Source organism: Polistes dominula, unplaced genomic scaffold, assembly GCF_049000335.1.
Source record: "Polistes dominula isolate Pdom_NZ unplaced genomic scaffold, Pdom_raw_medaka contig_49, whole genome shotgun sequence".
Classification (NCBI taxonomy): domain Eukaryota; kingdom Metazoa; phylum Arthropoda; class Insecta; order Hymenoptera; family Vespidae; genus Polistes; species Polistes dominula.
This window is the reverse complement of record NW_028300914.1, coordinates 4,343,553-4,368,394: the sequence shown is the minus strand read 5'-3', so window position 1 is coordinate 4,368,394 and position 24,842 is coordinate 4,343,553. Positions and strand designations below refer to the sequence as shown.

The window sequence follows — 24,842 nt, the reverse complement described above, 5'->3', positions numbered from 1 at the left end:
AATCAAAGAATAATTAGGTGTGTTTTAAATATTCCTTACAAAGTATTGCTGGTAATAATAGTTCATATTTTTTACATTTGTATAAAATGTCTACACTTAAGCACATGTATATGCATGTACAAAGATATCCTATTTTAATTTTTTACTAACAAATATATAAAAAGAAAACACAGAATGAGAAAATAAAGTAAAAAATATCTTTTTATTTGAAGCGTCATTATGGAAAATACATCGAAGAATACTAAATAAAAAATTCAATGCCAATATGGTTTCATATTATATAGAGTCAATGAATAAAAATTCTAAAAGGCTAATCAACGTTTTAGAAACTAGTAACGGAGAAAATGTAGATTTCTCTCATTACGTACATTTATGTATGTTGGACATCATATTTGGTGAGTTTTAGAAACTCTAGAATTTTTTAAGTATTTAGACATGTACAAATCTATTAAAAATTATTTTTTTTTGTACTGACAGATAGCCTATTGGAATCTGATCTAAATTTGCAGAATACTCCAGACTGCAAACTTGATAAATACATGACAGAGTAATAATCAACAGAAAATTATTACTTTTATAATATAATATAGTATAAAACTTCATATTTGTCTTCATATTAAATTTTATTTTTATTTAGAATGATGGATATATGTATGGAAAGGATCTGGAAATTATGGTTACATCCAAATATTATATTTAAATATTCATCTATAGGAAAGCGATTAGAGGAACATCATTTATACGTTAACAAAATAACGAGCGAGGTAAAAATAAAAAATAAAAATATTCTGATTTAAGGTTACTTGATAATAACCATATAATAAAGTTTAAATAAAAATTATACCTTATTAATACTTTATAAATATTTATATATAACTTTTTTTCTCGTTAAGATAATAAGGAAAAAAAGGAGTCAATAGAGGAAGATAAAAATACCCGTGAAGAAAATGATGCATATGCGAGTAAGAAAAATAATTTCTTAAAATGTTCTTTTACTAATGTATTTATGGATAGATATCTTTGATGTTAATAATAAATAATTTGTTATTCCTAAAGATGAAGTAAAATATAGGAGTCCATTTCTCGACGCACTATTTGAATCATTTTATGAAACCGGAAAATATTCGGAGGAGAATATTCGTCATGAGATAAATACATTTCTTTTTGCTGTAAGTTTAATTTATTTTAGATTAGATAAAATTTATTTTTATTTATAAATTGATTCTTAAAACTTTTTATTATTTTTTAGGGAAGTGATACTTCTGCAGGAACTCTTACATTTTTATTTTTAATGCTAGCATCTTTTCCTGAGATTCAGGTAATTACTGATAACCATTAAACATTATCAAATTTATCATAACCTTTTAAAAATCAAATTTATTTTTGTACAAAACGTGTGTTATATATTTGTAATTTTTGGTTGTAGAATAAAGTTTATACGGAACTGTACGATATGTACGGTTCAAGTGATCCAAATGATGATCTAATTACATACGATGATACTAAGAAAATGAATTATTTGGAACGAGTCATTAAAGAAACACTTCGTCTTTTTCCTCCTGCACCATTTATTGGACGAACATTAAGTAGCGATATAATAGGTATTCATATACACAAAAAATACTATTCGTATTTTTTTCCAGTATTTAAATTATTGTTTTATGTAATAATAATATGTATTTTATTATTATATGAAGGGAACGACAACATTGTAATACCAGAAAATACTGAAGTATTGTTGGCAATATTTGCACTTCACCGGAAGGATAAATATTGGATTGATCCATTACGATTTAATCCTGATCGTTTTCTTCCGGGAAATTACGATCCGAAGTGTTTCATCCCATTCAGTTCTGGAAAGAGGGGTTGTATAGGTAGAAGCAAATTATTATGCACTTTTTAATTAGTTCCTAAACTGATTATTAGCAAAGTACATGCTTATTTAATATTGCTTTTTTAGGTCAAACATTCGCCATGGCACAAATGAAGATTATATCTGCTAGTCTATTAAGAAAATTTACTGTTGAAATAGATAATCCAGTATCAGTTGAAAATATTGGCCTAAAAATATCCATAACTTTGAAACCAGCTGAAACTATACTCTTGAGATTTATCAGACGATAATATTTCACATTATTATGAATATTATGTAATACAATATAATAATTGTTGTAATTAACTGTACAAATAAAAAATTATTTGAAAAATATACATTTTTAGTCTTTATTTACTATATCAATATTACGTATTAATACTTCCACAAATGTTTCTGCATGTACACGCATCCGCATTCTTTATCTCTCATGTTTCCTCATCTCTACATAAATATAAGAAAATTTATTAAACATTTAATTTTTTCTTTGCTGACAAAGAGCCTGTTGTAATGTGATTTAAATTTGCTGATCAATCTGATTTGTTAACTTGATTAACATATATTTTTGCTCCCCATATTTATCTTCTTATTTAATATTATTTTTATTCATAGTTTTGCACATTTCTATGACAAGAACCTGGAAATTTTTTTACATTCTTACATTATTTTTAACAACTTATTTATTAAAAAAATGCAACTTTAAAATTTTTCACACTTCAATAAAATAGCTTACGAAGTATAAATAAAAAAGATTGTTTTGATAAATTGACTAAAACGAAAAAAATTTTATATAAATTTAGATATCCCTCCCACAACACGGCATTTATAACACTTTTTAGCTATACCATGATTTATAAATTGTGGGAACCTCCTTATAACACGGTATCCTATAACACGGTTTCCTTTCAAAAGACCTTTGTACAATACTGCATTTCTACAGCTGTAGTAAGGCTTGGCGTCTTAAAGATACAGTTTTGCGGAAAGTATTTCTTTTCATCTCTATGGCCTGGAAACAAAAGTTTTTGGCTTATGGCTTTGGGTCTCATACAACACGATTTCACACAACACGACATTTTCTAGGAACCTATCTACCGTGTTATAGGAGGATTACCTGTGCTATTATTTTTTTTTTATTACCATAAGTAATATTTAGTATTATAAATTATCATTATTACTTATAATTATTTATATAAATATACTTTTGTGTGTATAAGTCATATATAAGAAAACGGCGGAAGCGAAGTTGTACATATAATATGTATATATAAGATAACCAATATAAAAATCTATAGACTATTGATTGCTATCTTTGTTTTTCCTTCTCTCTGAGAAGTAATATGAATTTTTGTCAAATAAAATTGCCATTTCTTTTCCATTTACTGGTCTCCAGTATCGAAGCGATATTATTGCGATATTAACTACTCTTGAAATTCGAAATAAAAACGCAACCCTGCTATGATCAAATAGCATCGAGTCATTGTATAGATCATACGGTGTGTATAGGCAGAAAAAGGAGAAAAAGAGAGAGAGACAGAGACAGAGAAAAAGAGAGCATTGTCAATATTCTCTCGAGTGCGAGTTAATAAAGTTCGCGCGTTATTCGTGTATTGACGGCCCCGACCATTTTCATTTGGACATGATTTTCAACATTTGTAGTATATATACGTCCATCTGTTAGCCAGCACTACGGATCACGTGCCATTAGCTTTTATCCTGCTTGTAACGAACGGTACTTTGAATTGCCACTAGATATATATGGTTTTCGATTTTGCACGAGAAAAAAAGAAAAAATATCACCCTCTCTTCCAGAATAAAAAAAAAGCGGAAAAAGAAATAAAAATGAAAAACCTTGTATAAGTTCCTATCCCAAATTAGAGTTTCTTTCAAACTCAAAGTGGAAACCATTGAATATGCTTTAACGCAACGTTACGAACAGAGCTTTGATCGTTTTTGTAACGATATATTTATGCATTAATTAAACAATTTGACTGATATTTATTTTCTTCTATTGTTCAGATTAAAATACTAACAATTATTATTATTCGAATCATAATAATATATACTATATTTGATTGAAATTAAATTTTTCAGGATATATCTTTAATAGAAATGTTTAAATATATTTTTTATTTTATTTCGTTTTCGATTGTAAAATAATTTCGATCGAAATAAAAGAACAAATTAATAATCAACTCTCTTTATAATGTTAGTATAATAAACGATACAATGTTAATAATAAGAATTGTTAACGTACAAAATTATAATATAATATAAAAAATAATGAAAAATATATGGAAAAGAGGAAAATGAAAAAAAAAAACAAAACAAAACGTTATTTGTTTCTTAGCAGATCATCAAGACAGTTAAATTATTCGTTTTAATTTATTTGATTATGTAGTAGATATTTCGAACGGGCGTCACGTTACCTTCAGCATGATTAACGTGCTGAAACGGGGGTGCTGCTTTTTTGCTATAACGTTGAGACCCGAACGAACGAATGGGATGCACCGTCATCGACGGTACCCTTTTTTCTCTTCTTCTTTCAATCTTCTCTCTACTCTCTTTTATTCTGTCTACTTTTTTTTTCTTTTTTACTTTCTCTTCCTCTTCCCGTTCCTCCTTCTCCTCCTTCTCCTCCTTCCCCTATTCCTACTACTCTATCTCTCTCCCTCTTTCTCTCCCTCTTTTTAACGCGTGGCCTAGTTACCAATGCAGAAGGAAGGAGCCAAGGGGAAAAGCGAAAAGTGAATACCAGGGAAATGTGATTCGGTCGAAGCCCAAGCGTTGTGGCTGTTGCAAGGTTTGCATTACCATTTTGGCTGCTAGCCAAGCCTGGCCACCGAACTCTACGGATATCCGATAGGAGATAAGGCCTTCACCTCTTTTCCCCGTTACTCTCCTCATCACCATTTCGTCTTATACTCGTGCTTGGATTCAGGCTGCGCACCCGTTGGATAAACACTCCCGCGAGAGACTAGACTCTCTATAAACCTCTTTCTATCTCTCTCTCTCTACTCAACAACTCCCACTCTCACTCATTCACTCACTCACTCACTCTCTCTCTTTCTCCCCTTCTATCTCTTTGCCACGCGCCCTGGGATTTCCGCAGATTTACAGGCCGAAATTTCCTTATCATGATCGCACCACTATACATGTAGCTATGTTTCAAACGCCTGGATTTAAGAACTTTCAAGGAAGATACTTATTAATCTTCTACTTTCCGACGTCATTCCAGTTGAGAGAACAATTTTACATAATTTTCGGATCTTCCTGTTTTCTTTTTTTCATTTTCTTTTCTTCGTTTTTTTTTTCTTTTGCTTTTTGCCTTCCTGGTTTTCCTTTTTCTTTTGTCCCCACCCCCCTCCTGGCCCTTCCTACACCCTTTCTCCATCGCTATATATTATTTTTCTTTTTACAATTTATAACGCTAAATTCTTTTGACTTTTTATTATTACTTTTTTTCTTTTTGTTTTTATTATTGTTGCCTCGAAGATTGATTGGTAATGATACGTTATAAATATTTACGCGAAGAAAGTTATTTTTATGACACGCCTATGACAGTTTTTAATAAGGCAGTTTCCCGTTGAAATGTTTTCTATTTTCTTTTTTTCTTTTCAGTGGATTTTTTCTTTTATAATAAACAATGTTGAATTTTCTTATACTTTTATGATTGCTTGGTAATGACAGAGTATTATTATTTGTCGGTGGTTAATGACACTTCGTAAAAAGGTTCTTGATACGTTAATGTTATTCTCATTAAAAATTGTCGGGTTAGAAATTTTGTTTATGCTTCCTTCTGTAAAAATATCAATTTAATTTTTTTTCCTATCGTCGTACGTCATTTTAATTTACAGAACAATTTTTGACTATTTATTTTCAATGCTGTTTTTTTTTAGTAATCAATATTGATTATTAATATTTATATATTTCTTTGCAAACGAAATCTAAAAGAATATATTCACAATTGCATATGGTCTCCCGATAAATTCCTCTACTTACTTTTAAAATATTATTCAAAGATAATAATTTAAAACCATTTACAAAACAAAACTAAACACAACAAAAATATATGTATCAAATTAATAAACTATAAAATGTCCAATTACTTCTTATAATATCAATTAGAAATCGAATAATAAGTAATTAAACAATCTAATAATTCAACATTATTACTAACTTTTCTTAACAATCTAATAATAGATTAATACAAATATTCTTAAGAAATAATTTGGTTTTAATACGATGACATTTGGATTTCAATGTCAGTACTATAGAAACGTCAAGATAAAAAATGTTCAACGTTATCGTTGAAAGCGGTTATGTTAGGCTAGCTAAAAGACGCAATTCTTCATTTATCACTTGTCGTCTTGCATCATACGTTCCTTTTCCTACCCGTTTGATTTCAATTTTTTTCTCTCTCTCTCTCTCTCTTTCTTGTACATTCTCTCTTACATATCATATATACATATACCTACCTTCTTCATATATATTTTTACGTAGGCGTCACGAGTCAAGTTTTTCTAAGCAGCAGGTTATAATCTTCGTATCCTTCCGTTCCTTCTCAGACTGTGACTAACGACATGCAAGAAAACGACGTTCGTATGAAACTTTGAGAAGCTAGCTGGCGAACGTTCTAATTTTATCGAGACGCCTCTATTTTCTTATCTTTCTGAAATATTTATTATATCGACGGGAGACTTCGGTTTATCGCGAAAAATTATCGTGAAAATAGAACTTCATTTTTAGCCAGGATGAATCTTTTACTTCAATTTTTAATACAGGGTCATAGAAGTTTTATTATACATATATTTATATTTCATTTATAATTTTAAATTCGATTTTCAAAGAAACATTGGGAAACTTTTATTTTTTTGTTTCTTTTTTGTTTTCCTAATTATTATTTTTTATTTTTACATTTTAGTCCGAATTACTATTATCTTTTAATTAAAGATATTTATATTGTAGGGGAATTTTAAGTGTCGAAGAGTAAACATAGATAAAAGCAGGTAGACGACGAAGGACTAAAGGGAAAAGGACACGATGGTCGAAATAAAGAAAGACGATGCGTAGTCTGTTCTTTGTAAGTTGAGTAAGTGGTGTGTATAAGTCTGTATGAGTCTAGAAGGTTCTCGAGCGATATCGGTGCTTTGTTTATTAGACCAAGCCGGACGTTAGGAAAATTCGAGAACGGTTAGGAAGATGGTTTATCCCTCAGGGATGCGGGTGGGGGAGAGACTTATAAGCAGAAGGGAGTCACGCGTGTGTGAGCGTGGAGGAGCGTTGAAAGAACCGAGCGACAAGAGCGAGTGACGAAAAGTGATACGATACGAGCGATTAGAGAGTGATTAGCGAGTGAATAGCGAATAAGTAACGAGTTGCGGTAAGATTGCGAATATTCGCGGGTTTCGTGCGTTTTGTGAAGTCAGAGTGAGTGTGGGAGATTGTGAATTGCAATTATATACTGATTATACTTGTCAAAATAAAGAATGTATGGGGCCTAAATTCCTCAATTAAGAGTCCTCTGGCAATTTCGTATATGTTATGATGTGGAGAATAAAGCGTTAGGATCAGGTGTAAAATAAAACACGTGATGAGCCAATAAAAGATGCGAAGCTTTATTGGCTCATCAGGAAAACCCTGGATGATATTTGTAAGATACAATGATGAAAATCTACCACGTGGCGTTGCCACGCAGGAAACTATATTTCGCGAGAAAATTATATAATGGAATGATCTCACCTCTCGCACTCCTCACATATAGCGATCACAACCTCAAAGGTTGTGGAGTTGAATAGGCTTACGTTCAAAATCGGATAGATTGGGATGTTCCTTTTGTTGTTCCTTGTGAATCCTTGTCCTTTGTTCCGTATGGCTTCTATATTCTTTAGATGCTGAAGGTGTATTGTCGTAGGAGTCCGGTGGCGGAATAGAAAGAATGGTCCTTTGAACTGGCCCAGCAGGGCGCATGTATGGTGGGGGTGCGAGAGGTTGGGATGCGAGAAGTCAGATTAATGCTTCGATAGTCGCTTGTGCTCGTTCGTAACGAGTATCGATCTAGAATCTTATATTAATCGATAGAATCGAACGCACGCATTTTAATACAGCTAGTTACTGTACGGTATGATCATTTCGGATCGTACAAAGAATATCTTCTATATCTTAAATGGAACCGGCAACACGGGGAGATTAGATATCCTTAGCCGGATACTGAATAATTGATTTCCTTACAATATTAAATATCGTTATTATCAAATCAGGTTGTATCTGACCTGATTATTATACTTTTACATGGAAAATAATAAAATTCTGTATTGTACAATATTTAATTTTGGACAGATATTAATGATTCCATAATTTTAATTATGATGATAAATTTGTAGCTAAAGTATTATACTAATTTATTAATAATTAAATAGTCTGAAAAGCTAAAATCGATTTCAATTTTTTTGTAAGCATATACATTTTATTAACATTTATTATTTATATAATATTTAATATCGCAACAAAACAAACGAAAAATAATACGAAAGAAAAAAATTTAATTAAATTTATTCATATAGTGAACTGACATTTTGAAAACAAAATTTTGCTTATTCTATTTGAATCGTATTATAGAAAATAAGAAAGAACGAGGATACGTGCTTTGCATTGTCTTTCGGAAAGTAGGTAAATCTTTTCAAGTACAATCATATTAACCCGTGCTTCACATTTGATTTTAAAACCTTCCTTGAATAGAAAGACCAAGCATGCTACGAAAATAGTTACTTCGCGTATTTTTCATTTTCCTGAAAGCATTTTCGTGTATCTCTGTCGCATCTTCCTCCCAATGCTAACTTCTATCGAAACAAATTAATTCTTATTACATTTTTAATTTTTCTTAAAACAGAACAACCTACTGCGCAATATTCAACTAAAATACACACTTTTTACGATCGATATTCTAAAAATAATAACAATTATTTATTATTATTTAATTCAAAGCAACCGTTTGAAAGAAAATTTCCACAAAATTTTAATCAATAATTCAAAAGTTCAAGGCTTCTAAAACACAATTCTAAAATTAAAACAACGATTTAGTTATAAGATTATAAATTAAAATCTTAAACAAATAGTTTGAAACGTTTATAATTTAAATTATAAAATCTAGTTAAATGTATAAACAAATAGGAGATCTTGAATTTTATAATTTAACTATAATATATCAATTTTAAATTTGAATTCTTGAATATTTTTAAAGAATATCTATAGAATTAGAATTAAAGGTAATTCTTTGATTAATGTTTATTAATTCAAGCGTATCACCAAAAATAGTATACTCACTAGTAAGAAAACAAACAAGGAGAGTAACCTGAGGAAATGAGAGTAATGGTATAATTTGTGGTTAGAGTCCGCAGTCTACAGATACTCTATGTGAGTTACTCACTGAAGTTAGAAGTTTGGAAATTTACCAAAGGATAAGTGGTGATAGTGAGTGGGAACACGTTAACAGTTAGGATGGTCTTTTCGAGATAGAAAGATAAATAGATAGATAAAGAGACAGAGAGAGAGAGCAACTCATCTTTCAAATCTTTCATTTAGAATTCGACCGAAAGCTTTGAAAACATTTCTCAACATGTCAAAAAATACTAAAGCACACACGTTCTCTAAACTTTACACTTTTATTTACGTGATTAAAATTTCATTAAATGTCGAAATCAAATTATAAATAACAGAACGTATAAATCCTAAATTAGATGAATAAAAAATAAAAAATAAATATAAAAGTTATTAAAAAAATTCTATTCGGAAAAAATGATTAAACGAATAAATATTAGGGTGGGTCAAAAAAATGACTTTTTTTTTTTCAAGTGCCACGGAAAAATGGGTTGCTAGACACCTTAAAACAATTCTCACCAAATATGAGCTCTTAATTTTAATAGGAAGATCCTCCGCATCACAGTTTTTTATTTTTTTCAGTCTAATAGATTAAAATTCATACCTCATTATTTAATGATTGTACAGAAAAATATTCTAGACGAATTTTACTCTAATAAACCCTAATAAATATATATACGAGATTTGATCATAAAATTAAATCATCAATGGTAAAATAATGAAATATACAAATTCGAATGTAGTAAGGTAACATAAGTGAAATGTAACAAAACGATAGAAGAAAGTTAGGGTTTGAAATACTTAGAAAATGTGAGAACCAAAGCTATAAGATGAAATTGATCTGATCTAAAGTTCGGATAAAAAAACGAAGATAGTAAGAGAGAAAAACGTAAAAAGTGTAAAGAGAATGAGTGGAAAGAAGGAAATAAGAGAAGTAAAGAAAAGGGAAGAACTCTGAAATTGCTTCTAACGAGTTGTTGCGCGAAATACGATCACGGTTTAAAAAGTAATTTTCTCATCAATCCTTTTCCTTCTTTTTTTTTCTCTCTTTCTTTTTGTTTTTACTTTTCTTTCCTTACATTTTCTTATTTAGCATCGTTTCTTCCGATTTTTGCGAGAATTCGGGTTACATTTACGACGATTAATTAACGGTATTGCGAAAACGAAAAAGAATGAAGCAAAAAGGAATAAAATAGGTGCAAAGGAAAGAAAAATGGGTAAGTTAGATGTTGTTACGGTGGGATAGGTGGTGGTGGATCGATTGTAATAACTCGGCAGATCGATACTCGACTATAGAATGATGAAGATGGAAACAAAGAAAATTGAGGATATGAATTATTCATAGATTTACCATTGCGAAAGCTAATTTGTATCCGTTTTCTGACTGAAGATTTCTCCACCTCGTAAAATTCTTCTACGTTAACTCTGTTTCTCGAGATTCTAAAGAATTATCTTGAAAATAATAGTCTTTTGTTTTACGACGACAAAACCTGAGATATGATTTTTATTCCTTTCGTTATAAGATCTTTTTTTCTTCAACGCACAAATTAAATATCCATAAAAGCGAAAAATGTTTCTTCGTGTTTTTTCTTTCTTTTTCTTTTCACTGTTAAACTTGCGTTAAAATTATTTATATAATAATTCTTGTACAACAAGAATCTTTTAAAAGTAAATTTTAATTTCAATAGTACCAAGAAAATGTATTGATTCTTTAATAAAGTTAAATTTATATGTTCAAATTTTCCTAGTCCTAATTGCAGATTTTTTTTTCTTAAAATGATTTTATAGAAACTAGGAAGGATTTGTGGATTGTTTCGAGATAAAATCATTTTTTTTTTGATCGATTAAAAGCATACGCTACGAACTATAATACGATGATAATTCGTCAAATTAAAATGTATGCAAATGCACATATACGTACATATAACAACACATGCACACATTCGAAACTATCATTTGGTCTCTTCCCTCAGCGATACTCGATTCTAGTTTACCGAGACAAACCACTTCATCGCATCGATTGTAACACGCACACACATACACACACAGTGTGTCGTTTCCATTACTCTAATCTTCCATTCAATTACCACTCGATAATAGCAGAGTGTTATCAGACTAACCTCCTACCTGAATTTCTCTGGACAGTACGTGTTCACTACGTGTTTCGACAGAATACCCAAATCGTGTCCAATACATAAAATGATACGAATTAATATCACCTAACTTCGAGATCTCAAACGTTTCAGAATGTAACGAATAAAATTTTGAATGAAAAAAATTTTGCCTTTTATTTTTTTTTCCTTTTTTTTTTTTTTAATTTTATCGTAACGTTTGATCGTCTGTCTTTCATTTTCCACTGATAATTGGAAAAAATAAAGTGCATATAGGTTAATTTCTTTTTTTTCTTATTTTTTGTTTTACAAATTCTCGTATCACACTTATGAACAAAAGACGAAATAAACGGATATTATTACATTCCTCGTTTTCACTAACAGCTACGAAATTTAATTAGTAAGTTTTGCGAGCCATATCCGGAACAATTGTTTTCAGTTTGAAGAAAATGAGTTAGAATCGTACGTGAGTTATTTTCATTTTAAGATACTTTAGACGAAATCATACAAATCAAATGATACTTTTCTATCGAACCAAAGAAACAAATTTAATATCTTTCAATAAAATATTTTATATTCTTATCAAAGAAATATTATTTAAATCGAAACATTGAAATAAAACAAGATGTTTCAATCAAAAAATCTATTATAATTTAAGTGAAAACGTTTTTATCATTAAATCATAAATAACATAAATTTTTCGATGAAAATCTCGTACTCTTTTCGATAAAATTAAATTCGTCTTTGCTGGAACTAATGAATCTAAAGAACCGATGTTTAAAAAGTCTCAGGTAAGATTCAAGAAATAAGTAATAACGAAAAATCTAACATAAGAATATATACTGTATTATAAAAGAAAATGTTATTTCCTTTTCAAAGAAATACGATTGTGCTTTCTCCTAATTGCTTGGAAAAATCGGAAAGTTTTATTTAAAGAATGTTTAATATCCTTTTCTTTCTTTTCCTATGGTTTAACCGCTACTTACTCTCTTTCTCTTTCTCGAAAAAACTTCGAACAGATTTGCAACGTTGAATCAGACCAGCTGGTGCACTCGTTTGGATAGAAAAATTATTCCACCGAGAGAAACAAATGTTATTTCATTAAAGGACAATTTATCGTTCTCTAAAGTAAAGGTAAAAGTTCGTGAAGTTGAAAGGTAAGATTTTCAAGAATATCCATTACCTTTTACGTGATCCATCGATCCCTAGATATCATTCTTTGTTATTTTTACTCTTATAGTCTAAGAAAATTCTTGAAAAAAAAAAAATGAAAAAAAAAAAAAAACTATAAGAGCGATGAAAGAAATAAAAAGAGAATATTTTTTATAAAACGAACATATATAGGGAATAAAGTAATAATAAAACTATAAGACCTGGCGAGTTAGGTATTATCTATATAAAAAGTCTTGAGAAAAGTCTCCAACTCTTTTTAAAGTTCAAGAAAAGTATCGGATTCTGGCCTGAGAGCTTCCAAAAGTCATACTTTAGTATTACTTGCTGCCATATATCGAGACTTTGAGAACCTGTGAATTCTCGGCCTCGACTCTCCTATTCCTGCCGAAATACTTCCAACACTCTCTTACATATACGTGCTAAAAGCTTCGGTACTACTTCCAAACTCGACCTCCTGAAAAATCGTTCTTCGAATTTTCAATTCTATCGGTTGGATTCTGGACTTCGAGTGACCCCTTATTGTCGTCGTTAACGCATATCTTTTTTTAACTTTACAGCATTATATCAAATCACAAATACTATTCCACATAACCAAAATTTGGATCTTTTAATGTAACACTTCCTAAGAATTCTTTTCTTTTTGTGTTTTTTTTTTGTTCTTATTAACATTAAACTCTTATCTTGAAAATAAATCAATTGAACAAATATATATTATATTAATAATAATAAATCATTAAGTTGAAACAAAATAAGATTAGAAATATTTGATGGAAAATTTGGTTCTAAAAATAAATATATATTTAATTGATAATTTCATCTTACGTTTGATATTAACAAAATGTTAATATATAAATTCATATAAATCGTACGATTCACTAATGTAATATGTAATAGGATAAATCAAAGGATCGAATACTCATAAGAGAAGTTGATTGAGTCGTATTAGGATCGGTAAGGCTTAGATTGTTCCAGAAATGAAGGTAGACATTTTGGGTTGCTATAAATCATACAGCCGATTACCCACGGAGAATCCACTTTCATAAGGCTTTCCTGGCTAAACCACCGTACGAGCTTTAGGTCTTGTTTTCGACAGCAGCCAGTTATCCTTGGCTTTTACAAATTTCCGTTGGTGCACCTAACATGTTTGAAGGGATACAGAGCACCATGCATAGGAATTATTCAAGCGCGTATAATCGAACAAATTTTAATGATTTTTCACGTTATTACATCACTCTTTAAACATTTGAAAAATAAATCCGCTAGAAATAATAAACTAAATGATTAGACAAATAATATAAGAATAAAAAAACATTTAGATAATACAAGTATAGTAAATTTTGTTCCATTGACGTACTTTCAACACGTTTAAGGGATAAGATGCATTGTATAAAAATATTCAAACATTTATTTACAAAAATGATAGAAAAATTTTTTCAATTATTACCTTATAAACATAAAAATTAGCAAAAAAAAAGAGTAATAAAGAACGATTTTAATAAACAATTTATTTAAATTTCTTAGACAAAGTCAACGTTTCAATTTCGCCGTACGTTATAATTGTACCAAAAAAAAGAATAAAAATGTAAAATATACAATAATAAAATGATTTGAAATAATTAAAACAAAGTGAACTGTTTTGTTTTCGTTTAACGCCCGAATCGTAGTATATTTTTTAGACTTCCCAAAACCGATTTATTTTCGATCGAGTGAAGCACGTATTGAGTTTATCGTAAAACATGGAACGTATCGATTCCACTCAGTTTGTTTTCGCACGTAAAACTTTTCTTCGTTTTCTTCTATTGCAGCAAACACGATTGTTTCAGATTAGATTAAACAATAAAACTAATTTCAAAGTAATTCTAAGAATATCAAAAAGAGGGTGAAAATGAATGAAATAAATAAAAAAGATAAAATAAATGAAATAAATGAAATCAATGAAATAAAAAAAATGAATGATAGAAAATTAATTGTCAAGTTTAGAAATAGATTTGCCATAAATCGACAAGTTTTCGTGCTTAACGTTTGTTCACGTTGGTAAACCCGTTCATTTATAAACCCCCGCTGGCTGGTTTCTATTCCCTGATTTATCCCCGAAGAAATAAATTTATTTCCGAGTAGTATTTTCTTGAAACGAGCGTTCCTCCTTTTACGCTTGATTCCACATATCCTACTTCTACCAATACCAACACCAACACCAATACCAACACCATAATCCCCATCCCTATTCCGTAACATAGAAAGAATAAAATCTTAGAATCAATCACGAGAACTACGAGTTTTTGCAACCATTCAAATTTACTCAATAATTTATTCATTCATCTTATATAAAATTAAAATATCCTTTACAAAATTAAAACAATATAATATAATAAAAATTTTCAGAAATTTTCTTACCAAAATGATCTGAAATCATTTTAATAAGTACGAACATTAAAGATGAAAATTACGCTAACGAGTATAACAAATTACCTTCGAATTTTCATTAGCAGCATCAAAAGAATCTTCTATTGGCATTGTCTGTTTGAAAAGCAAATGCAAACGAACGTTTTCGTTGGTAGTATCAAAAAATGAACTGGTTTATAATAATTTAATGTGTTTATAATAATATAATAGATTAAGAGTTTAGTTTCTAGAAAATAAAGAAAAAAGATAAGATAAGATAAAAGGGATGATTTGTGAAGTTTATGGTAAAGAGTATTCTGTGCTTTACTAAAAAGACAGATAATAGGGGCCTGGTATTTCTCAACCATTTCTATATACACGTATACCTACTCAAAATAATATCACGGTAGGATAGATCCTCATCAATCACGCGTTTTAATGAAAAGCCTGCCGTTAAGCCCTGCGTTAGTGCACGCACACGGCTGAAAACCAGAGCGCATTTGCTATACTCGTATACTACCTAATATATATACATATATAGATATTGTATGTGTGTTTGTGTGGAGTATATGGGTTGGTTCGTTGAATGTATCAAGGGAAGAGGGACAAAACCGTGCAACAGTAACAACAGCTGGAATCGACGATGTTGGCAGCTCGCTATAACGGATCTAGCTAGGTTCGATCTATCGATCATCCTTCACTCTCTTGTTATCTTACATAATACAGAGTCAAAGAGCTTAATAACCTACTACAGATTCTATGATTTCTATGTCATTACTATCAGGCGAATTTACGCTGACATTTCATACTGCTAGTAGGTTCCATTCGTAGTTAAATAGATACGATTATATACACGCTAATTTACTAGACAGTTACAACAACATATCGTTTTCCAAGCATTCAGATGAATACTAGAAGGTAATGATACCAACACAAGTATGTTATCTACACTCAAATTAATGTATCTTTTACCTATTTAAAAATAATCGTTACTTTTTTCATACTTTTATATTTTCATCCAAGATACTTAAGAGAAAATCTTTTTCCACGTTTAAACAATACTTTAAGAAATTACTCTTTATTAAACAATAGATTTAATCCTTTTGTGTTCATGAAATTCATTTCAACAACATGCTCAGTTACTTTCCTCCGGTTATAATTTTCATTTATCGTAAGTAGTTACCACAAATCGTACCATGGTTTCTATTGAAAACAGAGGGAAAACTTGAGTGAAGATTCAAAGTCCATTGTATTCTACAATTCTCGTTCTATTTCCGAGGTATTATCATTGTGTTATTATTATTATTATTATTATTATTATTATTATTATTATTATTATTATTATTATTATTATTATTATTATTATTATTTTGTTATTATTATTATTATTATTTTTATTATTATTATTATTATTACTATTATTATTATTATTATTGTAATACAATAAATGAGTTGAAAGGATTGTATTTAATTAGATCTTTTGCATTATTTGTTACACTCAAACTAGGAAGTACGAGAAACATGCGAAATTTCAACAATTTTTTATTTCACGAGCAAATAATTTTTTTTTTCATGCAACAACAAAGGATTCAACATTTATGAACAAAGTCAGTTTTAATTAGATTTACATTTTATTTTCTCTCTGTTGAAAAATAGTCAAAGAAAGGAGCGTACGGTGTTCATTACAGTTAGAAATAAACACACTCGCGCATACACACACACGCATATAAACTTTTTTATTTGTTTTTGAATTAATTAAATTTTAATAAAATGAGAAAGAAATTTAAAAAACTTAAGGGAATCATTCTTTTACATTTTAAAGTCTCTAAAGTAAATAATACAGGTTATTATATTTATCTAAAATGTTATCGTACTATGACGAAGTAAAAGAAATAAAAATAATAATATTTAACAGTTCTTTCTCAGAACAAAAAAAAACACTAATTCAAGATAGCTAAGGTTAATAATTAATTGACATTTCTTATCTATCTTTTCGCATTTATTATTGTTTACGTAAAAAAATACGTTCTTATTATTCAAAATTATTTTCAAAGTCTAACGAGGGTAAAAAAACAGAAAGAAAGAAAACAAAATAAAACGCGAGAGAGAGAGAGAGAGAGAGAGAGAAAGTTTTTGTAAGAGAACTATCATCTTCTTGTAATTTTAATACTAATTGCCAAGCCGAATTTATACATGGTGTACTAATTATTTTATTACTCGTTAGAAATAATCGTTACATTTCTCTTAGAAAAGTTTTATTTAAAAAAATTAGAAAATAAAAAAAAAATAAAAAAGAAATAAAGAAAAGAAGAAGCATTAAGACGAGAAGGGATTGGATGGTGGTTGAGGTGGGGGGGGGGGGAGGGGTTAAACTTTTATCAGAAATTGAAGGTACTTAGTTAGATCGGTGAGATATTGGCAGATTAAATCGATTAAACGAAAGATAAAATGAAATAAAAGTGGAAGAACAAAAGAAGGGGGGAAATAGTGAAAGAGAGAAAGAGAAAAAAAAGAAAGAGATGAAAGAGGAAGTTTTGCAGGTGATGATATCGAACGAAAGAACGAGTTACGTACAGTGTTCCGGAAAAAAATCTAGACTTTTTCTGTTGGAGTTTCATTCCAATCTGTTAATAAAAAAAAAAAAAAGAAAAAGGGAGGGTGAGGTGAGGTAATTAAAAGTTTAAAGATTTCATTGCTTTCGATCTACGTTTGCTGTTGAACTACCCCCCTCCCCATCTCATCTTTTTTTTATTTTTTATTTATTTTCTTAATTCTTCTTTAAATTCATTATACATGAATTACCTTTTATCTATTGCAACTGATCTGATTCCCATCTTCGAACTTTTTTGATCTTCGATGATGTACACTGCAAAAGATTTTTTTTTTTTTTATGAAATTTAATATACGGAAAAATTTTCTTTTTATATACACGTGGGACGAGCGCCTCCATGCCAAACGTGTTAAGCATTCGTGGAAGGAAATTGGTCGGTGGGCCCTGGATAGCTCAATTGGTTAAAAGAGCAGTCGCCCAGGAAAGCGAAAACTCGTGGTTCGAGTCCCGGTCCAGTCAGTCCAGTCAGTCCAATCAGTCCAGTCAGTCCAGTTTTTTTCCACGAAGCTTACATTTGGGGGCTCGTCCGGGATGGAGGTTTGTTTCGTACCATGTTCTACAATCTTACAACAATACGAGGAAAATTAATTAAAAATAAAAATTTCAAAGAGTGAAGTTTGACCGATGGTGGCGACGCGAACGGTTGGCCGGAATTAGGCAAGACGGCCTTACCAAGCATCAGCAACGTGTTCGGAACGAGTAATTACGTAACGACGACGATATACGAGTAAAGACGAAGTAACGAATAACGAAGGAGCCACCAAAGAGAATAGATGATGATGGGTGGCGGAACATAAAAAGAAATAACATTCCTATATTCTAGACAAAGTTCCTTTATGTAAAGTTTCCACTACCAAAACCAGGCTGTACCCATCGGTGGACTATGGGGGTAGATCCTTCTGCTATTGCCTGCGAGAGCCTGCGAGAGAATGAGACAGAATATAGCTATACAGTTTTTCCTATTCTCGGTCTTCTCTTTATGCTCTGCTTCGTAGTTATCGCTCCTGGTTGTACATGTGTGTGTTTATGTTTGTGTTCGACTGCATACTACGAAGCGTGGACTCATATACAATAATTTCGATACTAAACCTGTTTGCAGGTAGGAGCGATAGAAGGGTAGAAAAATAAACAGAGATAAGCACGTAGGTATTCGACAAAAGAATAAGGTCCAAATGAACCAACGGTCGAAATAAAGAAAGAAGATGTATCGTCTGTCTTGTAAGTTGTTAAGTATTTTTTTTTTGGTTTTGTTTTTGTTTCGTCAGGAGGAAAAACCTTCAAAAGGCTCCCTGGGCCGTTACCCAGGGAAGTGTCAGATTCGACCTGCACGTCGCCTACCGACTAAAAAACCTCCTGATTATAATTACTAACCGCAGGGTATAGGCTAACAGTATCTCCATGTCAAAGGATTACTTTATCTTGTGCCTAACCCAGGCGAACTGGGACGGTTTTTCTCAGTCCACAAACACTGGGAACAGTGAGCAGTGTCAAAACACAGTGGAACAGTCCACACAACAATACCGATAGCACTAACACAATCACAGAACACACACGACTCAACAGAGGTTGACTTCGGAGTAGGTTCGCTTCCTGAAAATATACAGAGTCCGGTCTCCCGCTCCATGACGCAGTGACCGCGTTATCTTACATACCATGCACACCTGGTGCTATTCTCCTGTGTGGCCTCGCACGCACACGTCGGCAAACACACGCGCACGCACTCCTCCAGTCATACCGTTCTTCTCTCTCACTCTTTCCTCGTCTTCTTTCCTTCTCATAACGAGTCCTGATTAGGACTGGAATGCAGCCCACCCCCCTGGGGTATCCAGGGAGCCCTGATTATCTCAGGGAGAGTTAGTCGCACCCCACCTAACGCCGACACCAGGTCGCTCCTGGCGTCTGCCCAGGCACTCATTCTCTCAAAACTAAATTTTTTGAAGGTTTTACTTCGAACACATGCGATCTGCACACATGATTTATTTATCTTTATTTCTCAGTCTGAACCCCACAAACAGTATCTTATTCTATTGGGTCTACAAGTAAGTTTCCAGCGTTTTTAAATAGATGGTGTCATGAGTAGATTCCGGGCAGAAATGTCACATCTTATGTGTCATTTTCGAAGCTTTTGTATCTATTAACAACATTGCATCATCATATTTGCGCATTTCTACCGGCGTCGTATATTTTATGAAGCAAATACATGGCAAGTTATGTGCCAAATAAACGTCATTTGCGGAAAGCGCTGCTTCTATTCTTTAATATGAAGAAAAGTGCAGCTGAGGCCTATTGTGAAGAACTCTCACCTGCATCGTATACGGACATGTGTCTAGGAAGATCTATTGTTAAAAAAGGAAATATTGGAAAGGGTTATTCGGTCATAAAACCTAAGGTATCAATAACATGTGAGGGGTAATAAAATTCCACATGTTTCATCGGACCCGGCGAGCAATTGTAAATATTTGTTTAGGTTTTATGTTTCCGATAAAGATCTCCTTGTACACTGTTCCTTCTAACGAAAAACATATGTAGACCTTGGACTTTGCTTGGACCTTGCACCCTTGTGCTATTGGTCAATCGAACTAAGAATCTCCTACTCTTTCCAAAAGGGGTGTTACTTATTAGACTATAAATGCGTGGAAAGAAGGAGACTGGGGGGACTGTTATTAGAACTATTAGAGTTACTGTTACTAAGGATCGGGAGTCGAGTGTTCGTCATTATTCGTCTTATTCGTTCCACTCGTCTTATTCGTGTTGTTAGAAGTTATTAGTCTTATTCGTTTTATTCGTCTTATTCGTGTTATTAGTATTATTCGTCTTATTTTTATATTATTCGTATATTTGTAACATTTCTACATACTGTAATATTCGTATTGTGCTTACTTGTTAAAATAAAGCTGTTTTTGTTGTTTACCTTCAATCATCACGAGTTCCTAAGGTGTTTTACACACCTATCGTTTACTTCTGGAAACTTACGGGGCGGAATATATTGGTGAATCGACGTGTCGTGAGTGGTTCAGACGGTTCAAAAATAGTGATTTTGACCTTGAAGACAAGGAGCGCTCCAAAAAGCCGAAAAATTTTGAAGACGAGAAATTAGAGGCTTTGCTGGATGAGGATCCGTGTCAAATTCTAGAAGAGCTTGCTGCATCATTGGGCGTTACACAACAAGCCATTTCCCTGCGCCTGAAAGCTGTGGGATTCATCCAAAAAGTTGGAAATTGGGTGTCGTACGAGTTAAAGCCGAGGAATGTCGAACGACGATTTGGCGTGTAGAAATGTTGCTGCAGCGGCATAAAAAAAAGTCGTTTTTACATCGTATTGTCATTGGTGAAGAAAAGTGGATATATTATGATAATCCTAAACGCAAAAAAATGCAATGCCTGGCGAGCCGGCTAAATCGACGCCGAAGCGAAATATTCACATGAGTAAAGCAATGCTCTGCATATGGTGGAACCAGAAGTATGTCATATACTACGAACTGCTTCCGAGTGATCAAACGATCAAAATACCATTGTATCGAAATTAACAAATTCGTTTGAAGCGGGCATTGGCCTAAAAACGGCCAGAATATCAGACCAGGCAAGAGTCCGTAATTTTTTACCACGACAACGCTCGGCCACATGTTGCTGCTTCGGTCAAAAACTACTTGGATAATAGTGGATTGGAAATTCTGCCTCATCCGCCTTATAGTCCAGATTTGGCGCCATCCGACTACCACTTGTTTCGGTCGATGCAAAACGCTCTTACCGGAATGCGCTTCACTTCAGTAGAGGGAATCAAAAATTGGCTCAATTCGTTCTTTGGCTCAAAAGATGAGAACTTTTTTTGGTCCGGAATTCACAAATTTCCAGAAAGATGGGAAAAAATTGTATCTTCCGATAGACAATATTTCGAATGAAAAATATGTAACCATTTTTTCAGAATAAACCCTCAACTTTTATGAAAAAACGTTGAAAACTTACTTGTAGACCCAATAGTATTTTTTAAAGAGTAGAGGTCGATGTTATCTCCGGAAAAGATGTGTAAAGGTTACGTTAGATTTTCATGAAAGCTGGCTTCAAAGATGTTCTAAAGCTATATACATGAAATTTCATCTTACCATTAGTTAGCTGCATTTGAGATTTAATAAATATCAAACCAAATCTCTGTTAATTCGATGTAGTTAGTAACAGAAAGAAAAGGTCAATAACCAAAATACTTATATATCGACTCTTAACAGTTATACCATTGATGCTACCTGTAGTAATCAAACTGAAAGGCTAGTTAGATAGAATGCAATTATTTCAAGTAAATTGCAAATAAAATCATTTTTTAGCAGTTAAGATAAGTAACAATGACTACAACATTCTAGTGGTTTCCATAAAAAGAGGCAACTAATAAAGGCTAAATGTAATATACCAATTTCCAAAATCACATTAGATTATGTTTAAAGATTGTTAACGTAACTTAAAGAATCTCCAGGGCATAATAAACTCAAAAAGCGTTAGTGAGAGAAAATGTTTGAAAAAATTATGATAATGAGACAAATGACAAGAGGCTAGAATACGATGTGAAAAAAAACACATAAAAAGAAAGCAGAAGATAATCATTTGGACAAGAATTAAGACAGGATTGCTCAATAAGAGATGTCGAAATATAAAATCCCGTAAAGAAGTTTATGGTAATAAGTAGATATGAAAGTCGAGATAAAAAAAAATTCTTGCACCATTGCTAGTAAATAAAAATAGTAACAGTATCGTATTCTACTATATTTTAAGGAGTGGGAGGCGATGTTACCTCCGGCGAAGTTGCGTAAAGGTTACGTTAAATTTGCTTTAAAGTTGTGTGCGAGAATGTCAAAACAGTATATAAAGGAAGTATCAATCTTACAATTACTTAGTTAGAGTTGAGGTTTGATACATAGCACACCGAGGCTTTGTGTTCACACAGTGAAAATATCGCGTTCGGTGTTTCAATTTCTCCAGTATTTTGTAGCATTTATTTTGTTTTTTAATTATTGTATGGCAAATGGAACGAAAGAATGGTGGACACATGCATTGCCAGTTTATGCAATGCTAGCAAACGCAGAACTTCTTTTAAAATTAGTATTGGGCAACTTTCAAAAAAAAAAATTTTTATTTTGGATAAAATTTCAAATACGTTTGGAGAAAAAGTACCAGCTCATATACAGTAAGTTGCTTACTCGGAAGAAATTTTCTAAAAACTACGACATAGAAAGTATAAACGAAGTTATAATAATTTTAGACACCTCTATATATTAATAAAAATTATTTCAAAATTCACTTCATTTTTGACCACCTTACTGGTGTTATCTACCTAAGCAACACATAAGAATTAAATTTGATAAACAAAATAATGCATTTTGTATTTTTTTTTTTTTTCAAGTAATCGACGCAAGCGGTGAACCCACATCAGGATTCGTTTATAGAAATTATTATTGGTTAGGTAGCAAAGATCAGTGCCAAGATGCGAGAAATAGAAGTCGCTTCATGTTATCGGAAGACGTAATACGAAACAATTCAAAATATCGTCATATCGAGGATAAATTTTCCTCTTTTGAAGTGAAATTCTTTGTCGCTAATTTTCGACATAATAGTACCTTACAATATCACTTTGAATTGCCCGAAGAAGTAAGTTTCTATTAAAAATAAAACAAGTGATTTTAAAAAATTTCATCAAATCTTTTAATTTTTACTTTTGTAGGATTTCATCTTATTGGGTATGTACTTACCAGCATTTTGATCGAAGGACCAACTTTCTACTCTTCTAGAAGTTTTGTTAAGAAATAGAACTCTTATTAAAGGCGAATTATATTCAGCCGACTTTTCGTTGGTTGAGGTAGGAGATCTAATTGATGACCATGGATGATTGGTAAGTGAAATATTCACTCCAATGACCTACATAAACAATTCTTTTATAATTAACGATAGTCCATCATGAAATATACAATACTATTATTTTTTGTTTGTTATTCTTTTCTTAGAATATTAGTCACACTTACAATCTTATTATTAATAATAATAGGAACAAGCTACGATGATTTGATGTACTAAAAACGTTTCAAGAAAGCTGACAATTACCTTCAAGTACCAGAAAATGATATATCATTAATAGGATTGTAAATGTGACTATTATTATAAAAAAAAGAATAACAAAAAAATAATTGTATTGTATATTTCATGATGGACTATCGTTAGTACATACCTAATAAAATGAAATCCTATAAAAGTAAAAATTAAAAGATTTGATGAAATTTTTTAAAATCACTTGTTTTATTTTTAATAGAAACTTACTTCTTCAGGTAATTCAAAGTGATATTGTAAGGTACTATTATGTCGAAAAATTAGCGACAAAGAATTTCACTTCAAAAGAGGGAAATTTATCCTCGATATGACGATATTTTGAATTGTTTCGTATTACGTCTTCCGATAACATGAAGCGACTTCTATTTCTCGTATCTTGGCACTGATCTTTGCTACCTAACCAATAATAATTTCTATAAACGAATCCTGATGTGGGTTCACCGCTTGCGTCGATTACTTGAAAAAAAAAATAAAATACAAAATGCATTATTTTGTTTATCAAATTTAATTCTTATGTGTTGCTTAGGTAGATAACATCAGTAAGGTGGTCAAAAATGAAGTGAATTTTGAAATAATTTTTATTAATATATAGAGGTGTCTAAAATTATTATACCTTCGTTTATACTTTCTATGTCGTAGTTTTTAGAAAATTTCTTCCGAGTAAGCAACTTACTGTATATGAGCTGGTACTTTTTCTCCAAACGTATTTGAAATTTTATCCAAAATAAAAATTTTTTTGTTTGAAAGTTGTCCAATACTAATTTTAAAAGAAGTTCTGCGTTTGCTAGCATTGCATAAACTGGCAATGCATGTGTCCACCATTCTTTCGTTCCATTTGCCATACAATAATTAAAAAACAAAATAAATGCTGCAAAATACTGAAGAAATTGAAACCCCGTATGTGCCATTTCATTGAGCGATGTTGTTCTAGCTACTTTCGTTGTATTTTTTTACTCCTATATAATACTAGTTAAAAAATATCTATTTCTCCGTCTACTTTCTCTTTTTTAAAAAGTGTCTTTTTTGTTATTTCATTGAATAACAAAAATATTGCAAAATAATTCAAAACAATAATCATTTAAATATTTAAAAAGAAAATATAAACGATCGATATTACTTGTAAGCATTTAAAACTATTCTCGACTAATAATTTTTGACGAATGTAAAAGAACTAAGCACATCCGTTAGAAAGCTATCAAACAACCCAAACTAAAGTAAAACTTTTGTTAGACTGC

The 24,842-nt window shown here is 31.3% G+C and overlaps 2 protein-coding genes across 3 annotated transcripts in view; both read left to right on the top strand.

The window, feature by feature from the left end:
• Positions 1–250: 250 nt before the first annotated feature.
• Positions 251–24,842, top strand: part of LOC149033329 (cytochrome P450 4C1-like) — a 43,108-nt gene continuing 18,516 nt past the window's right edge. Inside the window, exons 1-9 of one of the 2 annotated variants that reach the window (XM_089179815.1) lie at positions 266–395; positions 478–547; positions 638–764; positions 902–962; positions 1,063–1,169; positions 1,250–1,318; positions 1,427–1,601; positions 1,698–1,874; positions 1,961–2,124. In XM_089179815.1, the coding sequence (XP_089035941.1) occupies positions 266–395; positions 478–547; positions 638–764; positions 902–962; positions 1,063–1,169; positions 1,250–1,318; positions 1,427–1,601; positions 1,698–1,874; positions 1,961–2,124 (1,080 nt within the window). Of the gene's footprint in view, positions 396–477; positions 548–637; positions 765–901; positions 963–1,062; positions 1,170–1,249; positions 1,319–1,426; positions 1,602–1,697; positions 1,875–1,960; positions 2,125–24,842 lie in introns of those variants that run through there. The other variant, XM_089179814.1, reaches the window with a different exon arrangement.
• Positions 22,425–23,654, top strand: LOC149033330 (uncharacterized). Its single transcript, XM_089169961.1, has 3 exons — positions 22,425–22,693; positions 22,910–23,154; positions 23,228–23,654. The coding sequence occupies exons 1-3, from the start codon at positions 22,525–22,527 to the stop codon at positions 23,264–23,266; spliced, it is 453 nt and encodes a 150-aa protein (XP_089026087.1). The 5' UTR covers positions 22,425–22,524; the 3' UTR covers positions 23,267–23,654.